The sequence below is a fragment of the Dipteris shenzhenensis genome, chromosome 23, assembly GCF_047967505.1.
Source record: "Dipteris shenzhenensis isolate YYH24624 ecotype China chromosome 23, Dip_SZ_1.0, whole genome shotgun sequence".
In the NCBI taxonomy this organism is placed as follows: Eukaryota; Viridiplantae; Streptophyta; class Polypodiopsida; order Gleicheniales; family Dipteridaceae; genus Dipteris; species Dipteris shenzhenensis.
Genome location: NC_141618.1, coordinates 560,071 through 573,749, shown reverse-complemented (window position 1 = coordinate 573,749; position 13,679 = coordinate 560,071). Strand labels below are relative to the sequence as shown.

The 13,679-nt window shown below is 44.1% G+C and overlaps 1 protein-coding gene across 3 annotated transcripts in view; it reads right to left on the bottom strand.

The window, feature by feature from the left end:
• Positions 1 to 540: 540 nt before the first annotated feature.
• Positions 541 to 13,679, bottom strand: part of LOC147886827 (callose synthase 5-like) — an 83,316-nt gene continuing 70,177 nt past the window's right edge. For all 3 annotated transcript variants that reach the window (XM_087394736.1, XM_087394738.1, XM_087394737.1), the window contains exons 37-43: positions 6,216 to 6,299; positions 5,996 to 6,108; positions 5,549 to 5,778; positions 1,754 to 2,551; positions 1,605 to 1,655; positions 1,321 to 1,506; positions 541 to 1,070 (exon numbers count right to left, since the gene is read on the bottom strand). In XM_087394736.1, the coding sequence (XP_087250862.1) occupies positions 843 to 1,070; positions 1,321 to 1,506; positions 1,605 to 1,655; positions 1,754 to 2,551; positions 5,549 to 5,778; positions 5,996 to 6,108; positions 6,216 to 6,299 (1,690 nt within the window). In that variant the 3' untranslated portion in view covers positions 541 to 842. The remainder of the gene's footprint in view (positions 1,071 to 1,320; positions 1,507 to 1,604; positions 1,656 to 1,753; positions 2,552 to 5,548; positions 5,779 to 5,995; positions 6,109 to 6,215; positions 6,300 to 13,679) is intronic.

Below are 13,679 nucleotides of genomic sequence, written 5' to 3'. Positions count from 1 at the left end.
ACGTATTCTCACTTCCAATTCTCCATTCTCATTAGTAAACCTTAAATGAAATAATTTTACCCTCCTCGTTTCAGAAAACTCACTAAACACCAAGTTCACATAGATTTTCACATGCTCTTCCATTAATGGAGAATAGACAAGTGTATGGCTTGTGAGAAGAATTCCCGATATTCTGACATATTCAAATACACTTTCAGACCAACAATTTGATAAGACTAGATGATACATCCAAGATGCTCCAAGTTTGAAAAATTAGGAACATAGCTAGGGAGGTAAGTGAAGTAGCACAGGCTATAATGGGCAGGTAGCTCATTCTTTCGAGTGCTTTCGCCTAGAATCTTCCAACACTGCTCCAACATTTATTCTGAGCTTCTCTCTCTGAAAAGCAACATAAAGTACATCCCCTTCACAAACTAAATGATTGGAACTCTGAATTTATAGATTCTCAAAAAGTGAGGTTAGATCAATTTTTGCTGTATTGTCTCAGTTCGATCATAAAAACAAGGTCCGGTGAACAAAACATGGGATAGAGGGCACATGTATATAACATTCCGTAGCCATTTCAATATGAATGTAGAATTCTCTTTACACGAATAAGCTCTCGTCTTTGCAAGAGAATACATTGATTATGCAAGCCTAATAAGAATTCTTCCATAGCCTGTAGCAAGCAAAAGCTGCCTATTGTGTACAAAATTACCCAGGTGTGATAGCCTTGGAGTATGACGATTTGCATACTCCACACTGGGAACTTCTTTACGATACAAGTCCAAGGGGAGATTGTTCTAGAGGCACTCCCAAAACCCCGTAACAAATTTCCCTCTCCATACCAGCCCCATTCAATTTCAGCCTTTCCTTCCACCAGCCAAAATACGAGAAATTTGCAGACCTCTGCTAAATGCTTGATTGAACAACAGACGAGATTGAAATTCTGATACAAATGGAAACCATGCCAAAACTGCTACAGGCGCAAACAGCAAAAGACCCATCATATATTCATATCCTCGAGCAAGTGCCTTCACAGAATCCCAAAACCCTGACAAAACCACAATTGGTCTGCATGCCTGTGCAATCTGCAAAACATGCAATCAACTTCAGATAAATATTAAAAGTGACAGAAGCTTCAAGCATGAGGATTACATTACCTGGCATGGCACATTAAAATCTCAACACCCCGCCAAAAGTAAAGTATCTCTTAAAAATCACAAAGGTAAAACATCTATTTCTATAAATGTGAAAGGAAACATGAGAAGATACTTTACAACTACTGTGTATCATGGATAAAGAAATTAAAATGTCAAGACAATTGAGCTCAAAAGCTACCAGTAGCAAGGCCCATCCTGTTGGCAGAAAGGCAACCACACATGTGAGAAGGTCACCAATTGTGAAATCGAAAACGAAAAAAAGCCCTGCAAGTATTGCAAGGCAGACTAGAAAAAGCCCCGCCTTTAAAAGCCTGAACAGGAGCTGAAAATCTGCACCGAATCGTTGCCTTCCCATGGAAACAACCTGCAGAGACCATCACAGAAAAGAAAGCATATTCTTAAAAGAGGTTGTTAAGAAGAAGCCAAGTCCAAAAACCTACTGCTAGGAGGCAACCTTCTTACCTTCAAGACCATAAGCAGAACTCCAATCACCAGCCATGATAGCCCATACACCTGAAGACACAAAATATGCGATTAGGCACCCAAACAAGGAAAACCTGGAAGATAATTGACATCCTCTGAAAATAACTGTATTATCCAGGCAGCTGTACCGCGATGTTCTTGCTTCCCTTGACAAGATTCAAGTGGTAGATGAGACCATACTGATACAGAAAGAATCTAAACGCAAGTAGAATCTCCCACAAACGGCCACCAAATCCTGTATACTTCAGGTGCTCTTGCTGTTCATTCCACCATGACTCCCAGCTTTTTAAGGAAGGCACCCCAATACCTCCTCTATTTTTAATCCACTGGTTCCAATCCTCCCAATCCTCTACAATTTTCTGCCACTCGAACCCTGACGGATTAAACAAAAATGGGCCAAACAACCATGATGCTACCAGAAACCACATGGAAAATGTGATTAAAATGTAAGGAACCACGCCCTTGCTTAACCTGCCATAGACATTATAGACTAATAGAAGCACCACGAGTTCCAATCCTTTGACAAAATGGCTCCGTGAGTACAGACGGTAATTTTCAGCAAACCTCTCATGCCTAACCACAAAACCCCTCCCTGTTGGACGGTACTTTGCTCCACCATGCAAAATTGTCCGTCCGAAATAGTGGACTCTGGTACCTAAGGAAAACGTGAAAAAGACAGAGGCCAGCTGCAATTGCATCACAACAAAGTCACTCACGGCCTTCCAAAATCCACTCTCCAGCCCTATCTCCATTACCATTGGAAGAGCCATTAGCACACCTAGCTGAACCAGGGACTGCGAAGCCAGGGAGGCTTCCAATGGAGTATTTTTTTTCAATTCGGCTTCTTCAGAAAGAGACCGCGCTAGGCCACTGAGAGCAAGGTAAAGGCGGCCATATAGAAAGACATAAACTGTGAGAACCACTATCTGCAACACATTAAATACACAACAGTAAATACATTGAACAACTTCAGACAAGTAAGATCAACTTAACCCTTGAGTAAACAGATTGAATACAAGCATTTCAATGCACATAGAAACCATGGCCCATGACTGCATTATCGCCTACACACTATCGGCAATCCAAGTTATCCATCTGAACTCTACAAGAAATGTTGTAACCACCCAAACCAAAAGATTAGCCCACAGTCTCCCTGAACAGTCATATGTATTGCATAATTTTCAATGATTATCGTCCAACAATGTTGTGAATATAGCTGTATACATTCTTGAGTTTTGTAACTTAAGGAGTGTGAATATAATATGCGACCAGCATGAAAATCATACACCGTTAACTATTGTTGAATCAGGATAGACTTACCAAGTGATATGCCCCCTTGCAAGGCTAAAGTCCCAATGCTTGCAAGCACACATTCCATAAGTACAGACAGAAATACTCATCCTGACCTCACTAAGACCACTGTGGGGCACGATGGAGCAAATACACCAGTTCCATGCTTGATCATGCCAGGACGGTTTGGAGCCTCGCTTCAATGTGGCTTTTTGAGTGATCTCATACATACACAAGGTCATGGAGATGGCTGCTGATGGGCTACCTGCTTTCGTATTGTTTTCTTCCTCCCAGGTTGCCCACAATAAGAGTGAGGGGTGTTCCTATGTACAAGTCACAAGATGGTTCACACCGTGTATCTATCAACAAAAAAATGAAAGCACGCCATTGATCAGATCATTTTCAGCTACAAACTGCTGGTTTTAGATTGTGCCCCCTTCTACACTTCCTACAAGAAAAAGTTCTACAAAGACCATTTGCTTTAGGTCACGGGGGATCATTTTATTCAGAGACCCAGATATACTTGTCACAATGCATTAAGGATGATCAGAGTTTCATGGCACAGATTCAAAAACAGGCAGGAAGTTATTCCTTATGCTTGATAAGTGACTCCCAGGAAATTGAGACTGAGGACCATTAGAACTTCAATTGCAGCCTCTACTATGAGATCATGGTCAGTCATGTTGCCTTTCCAGCAAGGTTTCAGTAGATTATTTGGTTTTGCAAAAAACCTACATAAGGGATGCTTGACTTTTTCATTTTGGAGACACAAAGGCCATGTATTGAGAGCTGCAGTATCATGGCTACATACCACATGGACACTCATATCTCTATTTATGATGAGGAGGAAAGGGAAGAGGGTAACAACAATGGGAACTAACAAGTCTTGACCATCAACAAGATTCCTTGAAACACCATTCCAAATGGTCATCAAGAGCAAAGAAACCATGAAAGAAGTTTTTAACCAGGCGTTGAGAATGAAGGGGAACTGAGAGGGCACTGACGGATTGAGAGAAAGCTCAAACAGGGCAAGGGGAAAAGGAGCGCTCAGTGAGGACTGAAAGCGGGCAAGAGGATGAGAGATCATTAAGAGGACTGGGTGTTGAGAGAGGGCTCAAGTTCTCCATCTCTTCTACCACTGTCCATCTGCACCCTCAACTCGAATCTCGATGTTGCAACCACAGCTTCACAGTCGCAACTGCAGCTCCACAACCGCAGTTGCATCCAACAGTTCCAAATTGGAGACTACAACTTCATAATCACATTCGTGTCCCACGTTGAAGTTACAATGCATTGCCAAAAGGCAATTCCAATGGCTCAACTACAAAAGCTCCAGCTCTACAACAACCAAGCTGCCAATTCCACTACCACAGACAGGGTCCTCTCAACCCTAGCATGTTACCTATGTTGTAAATTGCCTATATGTATGAGCTAGAGCAACAAGATCCCATACTCCGAGTCCCTCTACATGTCTATGCCTATGCCCATGCCTATGTGGATGTGGAGGCATTCAGGTACGTGTATATTTTCTGTGCATGTGTGTATATAGGTTTGTAGTTACATGTATGTACTTAATGGGTACCCATAGATGCATACACAGATATGCAAATATACATATATATCCAAGGTACTCATCTATGTCTAGATGTGCATACGTACATGTATGCATATTAATTCATTAACTTATTTAGAGGTTTACGTATATTTATACGGCAAGAACCCTTTTCCCAATTACAAACATTAAACGATTTTTCCATCCAGCAGACCGACAGACATCAGGAGTACAGAAAAACATGTTTACTTGTTCCCACCTTAATCTCTCATCCTTATAAGAAACAGAGCAAGACTATTGAAAATGGATACACAGATTTCACTACAGCCCTGAAAACTCTTAAACACATGCAGCAGAGCACTGAAACTACAACTACGAAGATAAAAACAAGAAAGTACAGCTAAATATAGTTATGCTTGTATGAATTCTGTGACAATCAACTTGTTTAGAACATACGAAAAAGCATGAGCTTCTTGACAATCAAAAAAAACTAATACAGGAGACAAGAATTTGTATTGCTGGTTTGAAGATAATTGTTTCAAACATTTATACCTTTAAGCTTTATGCATGGACAAATCCATTTCCCCAATAAGAACAGATGGCTTAAATAAATTCCATACATACCTTCCCCAAAAAGACTTATGATTACATTACATGAGGGACATTTAACTAGCAAAAATGCACAAATGAACTATCATTGGAAGACCCTTTTAAACTTGCTCTTGTTCCATAGAATTCAACTATGCCATGGTAAACTACATCTGACACTTTTCACACAATAGAAAAAACTAGAGCATCATATATACTTGCAAGCCTAAATGATAATGAAATGGCCAAGAAATATTAAGAGCCACCATAGGACTTTGCCTAGCTGCATTCATCTTTGCCCCACTCAAATACGGAATCCGGAAGATGATAATCCTATGGTTGTGTTGTACCCTTCAAGATGAAGCCCCGTATAATATTTCAAATTAAACACACATTGTGTGAACTTGGTCGAAAGTCATTGCTTGGTGAGCATTCACTAAATTGATGTTTGCTACAACGTATCAATTGACAGTGTTATTAAGACAAAACATACCGTTGAGCTGAAATAAAACCCGACTGTAGTGAAATAGCAGGACAGCATCCGGAAAAAGTCAAAACGATGGCCTAGTCGGTAGATGTCCCTGCTTAACACTTGCTCCCCATTTCCATTAGCGACCTTTGCTTCAAACATTGAAATTTGATTCAAACCTACATCACGTCCTTTGCCAACTTGAATGTATTCATGGTGTGTGATATTGCCATGTCGCAATGTAGAATTGAACCCTAAAATGTCACACAGTTAAATGGCAACCCTTACAAGTAAAGTTCAAAGAGCATTCACAATCCTAACAAACAATCTTTTAAAAATCTGCAATGCATCCCAAAAATCATAAACTGAAAAACTAGCATGACCCTAACTATTACAACTCATAACAAGATATATTGTCCTAAAGCAAAAAGCATGCCTAACTAGTAGGAAATTCATGACAGTTAAGTCCACCTGCAAAGATGTCTTCACTCAAGTTGATAACTTTAGAAGCCTTGCTTATACCCCCTCTTGTTATATGAAACACTCTATCAAAGACATCGGGATGTCCATAATGGAAGCGACACCTGCCAATTTCCAACTATGCTAGTAAGACAAATATAATAATGAATCTCAACATTAATTAGACTACATTCCTAGCTAAAACTTATGATTTTAAGTTGCTTTGACATACTTCAAAGGGTCAGCCAAAACTCGTTGCCCAATCGTTACAAAGCTGGTCTCCTGCATGGACATAAACCAAGCCAAAGAGGAAACGCTGCATACAACAAAGAAAATCAAATCATTACAAGTTCAAAGCTTTGACAGTTAAAGACAAACAGATGAAGATAATTTATTTAGCATACGACAACATGATTCAAATCTAGTCAAAGATGAAAACATGATGACAAATGGAAAACCTATCATGCTCTTGTTCTCTTTGTAACACCAACATGCCCAGCAAAGAAGCCATATACATCTTTAAACATAAATGCTAATGATTATGAGAGTATACTTATGGATATCTGCAAAAAGATGAATACAAAGATGCCTAACATGGCTCCCTTGACCATGCACCTCATAAAAAATGACCTTGGCCTTGGCCACGTCTGAATCCTTGTCACTATCTAGTCCTCTTGCATTCCTAATCAAAAACTTCATAAGCAATCCTTCACTGAAGTCTGAATATAATGTCGCAACTCGCAATATAATAAGCTTTAAGTTAAAAAATTTGCACAAGAATTATATATAATCTTCATCGCAATGCATTACATGACATTTATTGAGCTTTGTCAATGAGCACATACCATATTATGTTTACATTTAAGCCAAAAAAACAGCTGCACCTTACAAAATGAACATTAGCAATACATCCTATAAATGCTCCCTCAACCAAATTCACAATTCTTGACCTATATCTCTACACCCTTTTGAATCCCTCGACAAGCTTAGGCAACCCCCTTGGCATAAACTTGTTTTCTTGCATTTGCCAACAAAAAATTTGACAAGCACTTTTTGGCTAAACACAAACCGATCAATCCAAAGTCATCAAAAGCCTCTACAATCAAAGTTTGGAGGATCTCTTATGTGGTCAGACGGATTTTAAACACAAAATGTCGTGGAGATGGAGGATGATGGGCTACTTGCGTTAGAATCATCTTTGTCCTTCTTGCACACAGTGATAGTTCATGAGGAGGCCAGGACACAAAAGCGTAGAAAATGTGTTGGTTTGTGAATTTTTGTGGAGTGTATGATATGGTGCTACAGGCTCGACTATTCAAGTAACATGAGCTGCAATACAATTGAGACATCATCTCTAGGCATTTCAAACACTCTACCAGTGAGTATCAAGCAGAGTCAGAACGAGTGCGTGGACAAAGGAGATCATGAGCACAATTGGGATCAAACAAGGTTGTCCTTTATCACCGACTCGTTTGGTCTATACATTGATGATCTCGACTCCTTCATCATGACACTAGGTAGAGCACCCTCATCTTTAGCACATCTTTGATCCCGATTCTATTATATGTGGATGACGTGGTCCTACTCTCGTCATTAGTTGAGGGTCTCTATCGACACCTAGATGAGACCTAGATGCACTTCATAATTCCTATGAGACACATAGGTCAACCTTGGTGAAACCAATCTCGTGACCTTCAACCCTTCAACAAGTCTCAACCAACTGCACATCGAGAGCCATTCACCTTCGACAAGGCACAAGTTGAGATTGTTGCATCTTATATGTACTTGGGAGTCCTCTTTTCAGGCCCCATCTTCATTATGATACTAGCTATGCAATCCCATTTGAGCAGAGGGCACTTACAAAGACTGGAGCACCGGTGCTTTCACTCCCATTTTCAAGACCCTAGGACCAAGTCTCTAATATTCATCTCTCTCTCTCTCTCTCTCTCTCTCTCTCTCTCTCTCTCTCTCTCTCTCTCTCTCTCTCTCTCCACACATGGGAGTCAACCTTCAGGGATGAGACGAGAGATACAGGAGGAGTCCGAAAATCAGGCGGTGTCGCAGTATTGTACAGGTCTTCCCTCGCTGGAGCCATCTCCATTGAGAGAAAGGACGCACACTCCCGATTCATGTGGATCCGGATCCGACGCACAGACACCCGTGACCTTTTCATAGCAATATGCTACTTCCCGCCAGACACATCCCACTTTGCCAGAGTGGCACGAGAGGAGGGTGAGACATCGCCATATGCACCCTTACATCAGGATATCCCACACCTTTCAACTCGCGGGAAAGTTCTCCTTGTTGGGGACTTCAACGCTAGGACGAGCACGCACCAAGCACCACTCCTGGACTTCCGAGACAACTCTATCATGCTACCAGACATGGACCTAGACGGAGCAGGTATGACCAGGACCTCATCGGACCAACACGGGCCTGTTACACCATATGGACACGCGCTCCTTGATCTGGGCAGGATGCATGATCTCATCATCTACAACGGGCTTGACCTATGGCCCTCCTCAAGTGGTTTTACTTGCTTCCCACACGGAGGGGGCACTAGTGTAGTAGATTACATCATGGGATCCCCTACGTTCACTTCATGTATCACCGACTTCACCGTAGCACCACTCCCTCCAAGAGCTGATCACACATACCTATTCTTCACTATCGCCACCCCATTCTTAGTCACACCACACACCACATAGGAAGCAGGATACCTACCACGACATACACTTTGATCACAGCCTCTCACCGGCCTACTCTAGATGCCTAAACAGACTCTTAACCTACATCGATCACATCTCTTGGTTCTGTACCTTGCAACAACTGGTACGATGTGGAATGCAAGGCTTATCGCCGACAACTCCGACTTGAAACCAAATGCCACCTCCCAAACACACCAGACACGGTACGCAAATACCGACGTCTCGTACGTCAGAAGAAGAAGCAAGCATTTCTTCATCGAAATGAGGAGCAACTGTTGAATATCTTGTACAGCAATAACTCTAAGGATTTTTGGCCGAGATCCCTTGAGCGTAGGTCTCCATCTAGACCTCACCCACCACTTGCACGTTGTTCACCAGAGGGGGAGTCAAGGACGCGACATTGAAACTGCACAATGACCGAGCTAAGGATCACGAGGGGCTATGCACTGAGTTTATCGCATATGGGATCAACACGTTAGCCCCGATCCTAGAAAAGCTATTCAATGACGATGTTTGCCTTGGCTTCCCCCGCACTTGGACACTCAACACCATCACCCCCATCCACAAGGCAAGGGATCCCATGGACCCGAGTAACTACAAGACTATCATGATTGGACATGTGATGTCCAAGATCTATGCTGTATTGGATGCGTCGGTCAACCTGTTCGCAGAGATGAGAGGGCTCAGAGCAGAGGGTCAGGCAAGTTTCAGGCGAGACCATGGGACTATGGATCACATACTCACACTCAGGAGTATCATTGAAGAGGCTAGATCACGGAAGGAGAGGGTATTTTGCTGCTTTGTGGTTTTCCGCAAAGCCTTTGACACAGTACCTCGAACTCGTCTCATCACACGCCTACAAACACTGGGATTTGATCAAGAGATCATCTGGGCAATCATGGCAATTTATGAGAGCATCTCGGGCCGCGTTCGGACAGGCGCAAGTTGGACAGATGAGATCTTGAGTACAATAGGGATCAAACAGGGTTGTCCCTTATCACCAGCCCTGTTTGGCCTCTACATCGATGAGCTTGAGACTTTCATGGGGGCGTTTGGAGGGACCGGTTGCTCACTTGCCGAGATCATCATCAGGATTCTTCTTTATGCAGATGACGTGGCACTCTTGTCGACCACACCCGAGGGGCTCCAGCGACACCTGGATGCATTGCAGGCTTTTTGTTTATCCCATGATTTGGAGGTCAACCTTAGCAAGACCAAGGTCATGATCTTTAACACCTCTCGAGCAAACATGAAACGGAAGCAGTTCACTTTCGGTGGGTCACCAGTTGAGATCGTATCCTCATACACTCACTTCGGGGTCATCTTCTCCGGCCCGATCTTCACGATGAGACCAACGATGCACGCCAGACTGAGTAGGAGATACGCCTCACTAGCTCGGCTAGAGAGACAATGCTTCCACTCCCACCTCCAAGACCCTCGGACCAGGACTCTTCTCTTCGACTCCTTGGTCCGACCAGCCGGTATGTATGGCAGCCCTTCTTGGGGGCCTGACATGTAAGAGATAGAGTGGACACGGGTGGAGCGCTTGCAAATCCTCATGCTCTCACGGATGATCCGGGGGAAACTGTCTGTACCACATCACATCATTCAGGCCAAGTTTGGTGCTTCTCCACTGTAGCTAGATGCAACCTTTCTGACCATCACATATCTACACCGGGTTAGATCATATGGGGATTGCACATCAAGGAGACAAAGGTTGCCATGGTTGGCTCTCGATTCCTCCATGAGGTTGGCAACAGAGGGAGACGAGCGATACTGGTATGCACGGACTCATAGATGGTTTGTGAGACTAGGGTTTCACATCGATAGGATACCTCCTTTTCAGTACAGTTTTAGATGCCCCTCCAGTACTCCCACCCACCATTCCGATCGCGCCACACACCAACCAGGTCATTCGAGAGGATCTCTTGCAACTACACACCTTTAGGATCTGATTGGAGCCGAGGGAGCTTCCAGTGAAGCTGAGTTTCTACAAAGATTATTATCTTTGTATTTCTGAGGAGGGATTCATCACACCACCGGGGTATACACTGAGCTTCATATCACTCACTACTGATCTCCATCGGACAGTTTCGGGTATCATCACACCGCCTCCGCATAGAGAGCGGTACAGCAGAGCGGAATTCCTAGGGAGCATCGCTTATGCATATTGTGCGACTGTCAGGAGGTTGAGTCGGAGGAGCATTTTATTTTCAGGTGCCCAGTGTACTACAAGATCCGAGGTCCCTACCACTGCCTCTTCATAGACAGCTACGGGCTTCTTTCCAGATTCCTCGCCTACCCAGATCAAAAATGCCTCGCGGCCCTCATTCACGAGGTGGTCCGACACAAAGAGTACTTACTCAGGCGACGGGGCTTGGCCACATCATCAGACACCTTTGAGAGCAGGATCACAGAGTTCTTCCCATCGAGTGACATTGATCGTCCGGTCTCTAGCCGCAAACGTGACAGAGACCCCGACCCGACGACCGCAGCACGATACACGAGACATCCAAGGAACACACAGATCACTCTGGGGGACCTCCCGTCATTGTTTAGACTCGGGATACGTCCCACGGGAGTCACGGTGGCTCTCGTCTTGCGTCGAGCCTCGTCCAGGAGATCGAGACGCACGGCACCCCTTGATGGGCGCCAACGTCCCATCACCGGCTATGCACCAACCAGGGCAACATGACATACGGAGGATTCCGCTCCGGTCCAGTCCTTTTCTTTTCATTTGTTACATCCAAATGTATTTGATTATGTATGATCAGACTTAGGATTCAGCACGGGTGATGATGCTCGTTTCAGTAGCTCCACCCTTACTGTGATTTGTATCAGGCTTTCTTTCAGTCTCATAAACCCATCGGTCTTCCGACGACTCTAATAAAATTTCTCTCTCTCTCTCTCTCTCTCTCTCTCTCTCTCTCTCTCTCTCTCTCTCACCCTAGAGGTGTTCTGTAGAGAGAGAGACCTGACAGTCAACCTTGGGAAGACCAACGTTATGGTCTTAAACACCTCATATGCAATAATCCGACGACTCAATTTCACCTATCGAACCGAGCCAATGGAGATAGTGCAATCATACACATATTTGGGAGCAGTCTTCACAAGACCCCTTTTCACTATGACACATGCAGTGACACATGCAGCCCAGGCACGACTCACACAGGAACGGGGTGCTCTAGCCCAATTGGAAAGACAGTGTTTCCAGGCACACTTCGAGGATCCACCGACAAAGTGCTGGCTTTTTGATACGCTAGTGTGACCGACTGTCATGTATGCAGCATCTTTCTGGGGATGTGATCTACCGATAGCAATGTGGAAGACATTTGAGCGGTTACAGGTGACAATAAGATCTAGAATGATTCGCAGCAAGCCCTCAATCCCGCATGAGATAATACAGGCAAAGTTCGCCATGACACCACTGCAGATTGATGCCATCTTTCAGACAACGACTTTCATCCAGAGTCTCGGACTTACCCCATTGGAGACTACCGAGGCTGAATCTGGAGTCATCCAAACGACTAGCTAAGGGTGGGGCAAACACATGGTTTGCCAGACATTAGATTCAGATGGACAGGCTCCCCCCCTTTCAGTATAGTTTGGATGCACCCCCTAAGTCGATCCTGTGAGATGAGATTAACCGTATCATACAGTTAGATCTTCTCCAACTCCATACGTCTCGAGCTGGAGGGGGAGATCAAGAGCTCCCCACCAAGACACAATTCTACCGTGACAATTTCTTGAATGTCTCAAAGGATGGATTCATTGTCATACCCCTATATCTCGACGACAGAAGAGTCTCACATGCGCTGAGGATCGCCATTGGACAGATGTGGGTTTTATCTCATCAGCTGAGGATTGAAACAAGGAGAAGAGTACATATATCTAGAGAGCAGTGAACACTGAGAGTGGTTGAGACAGAGGAACACTTTCTTTGCACCTGCCGAGCCTACTACGAGATCCGAGGACGATACCACTGCCACTACTAGGACGGGAGTGGCTTCGGCCCACTATCACGCTTGATCCATTTCCATGACCAGGTCTGCATTGGGCTCTACCTGCTTGAGATGCGCCGACACAGGGAGACCTTGCTACGACAGATCAGAGAGAAACAAGAGGCGATCACACCACAGGATGCAAAGGCTGACCACAGACAACGGCACGTCACACATTTGTATGCATTCGAGTCAACTCCAGGACACAGTGGGGTGGAGGAGGAGCTGCTATACGGGCAGCCTGGATTACCGAGAGAGGACTGCAGAGGCCACCCACGACACGGAGATTGCCCAGAGCACACTCGATTGAGGTTCGCCCTATCACAGCTTTCCTCAAAGTGGACCACCCGAGACGAGGGGTGCCTCTGAACATAGCTCAACGGGTTCAGAGATCGAGGAGACCACGCCTCCCTCCGATGCCACAGTATGAGACAGCCAAACAAACTTAGATTTGGAGACATTTTCATCGCTCATAGACGAGCCACCACAATGCCCAATTTCGATTTTTGAGTTTTCAGTCCAAGTTCCAGCACATAATATGATATGATATATTTATTTATTTTTGCACTTGTTTTCGTTTGAGCCAGTGAACTCTTTTTATTTCAACACAATACTCAATAAAGAGTCTTAGCGCGCCCTTTGCCTCAGCCCCTTATGGCTTGTATGAGTTTTTCTCTTTAGTGTCACTTTGTCCAATAGGCCCACGAGGCCTTCTATGGACGTCTGTCAATGTGTGTGTGTGTGTGTGTGATGTCAGCATGGGTTTTTTTTGCTGGCCAGCATGGGTTTTTTTCTGGATATGATATATTTTATTCAGGATCTGAACAATTCTCTGGGCTGTGCATTTTAACCAGACATGATCTGCAACCCTGGATAGCATATAATGATCTTGGTGGACGATGGATGATTATCCAATGTATGATCAATGGAGAGATTTTTGAAATAGGATCTTTGTATGCCTCTCAAAATTCAGCTTCCAGAGCTCAA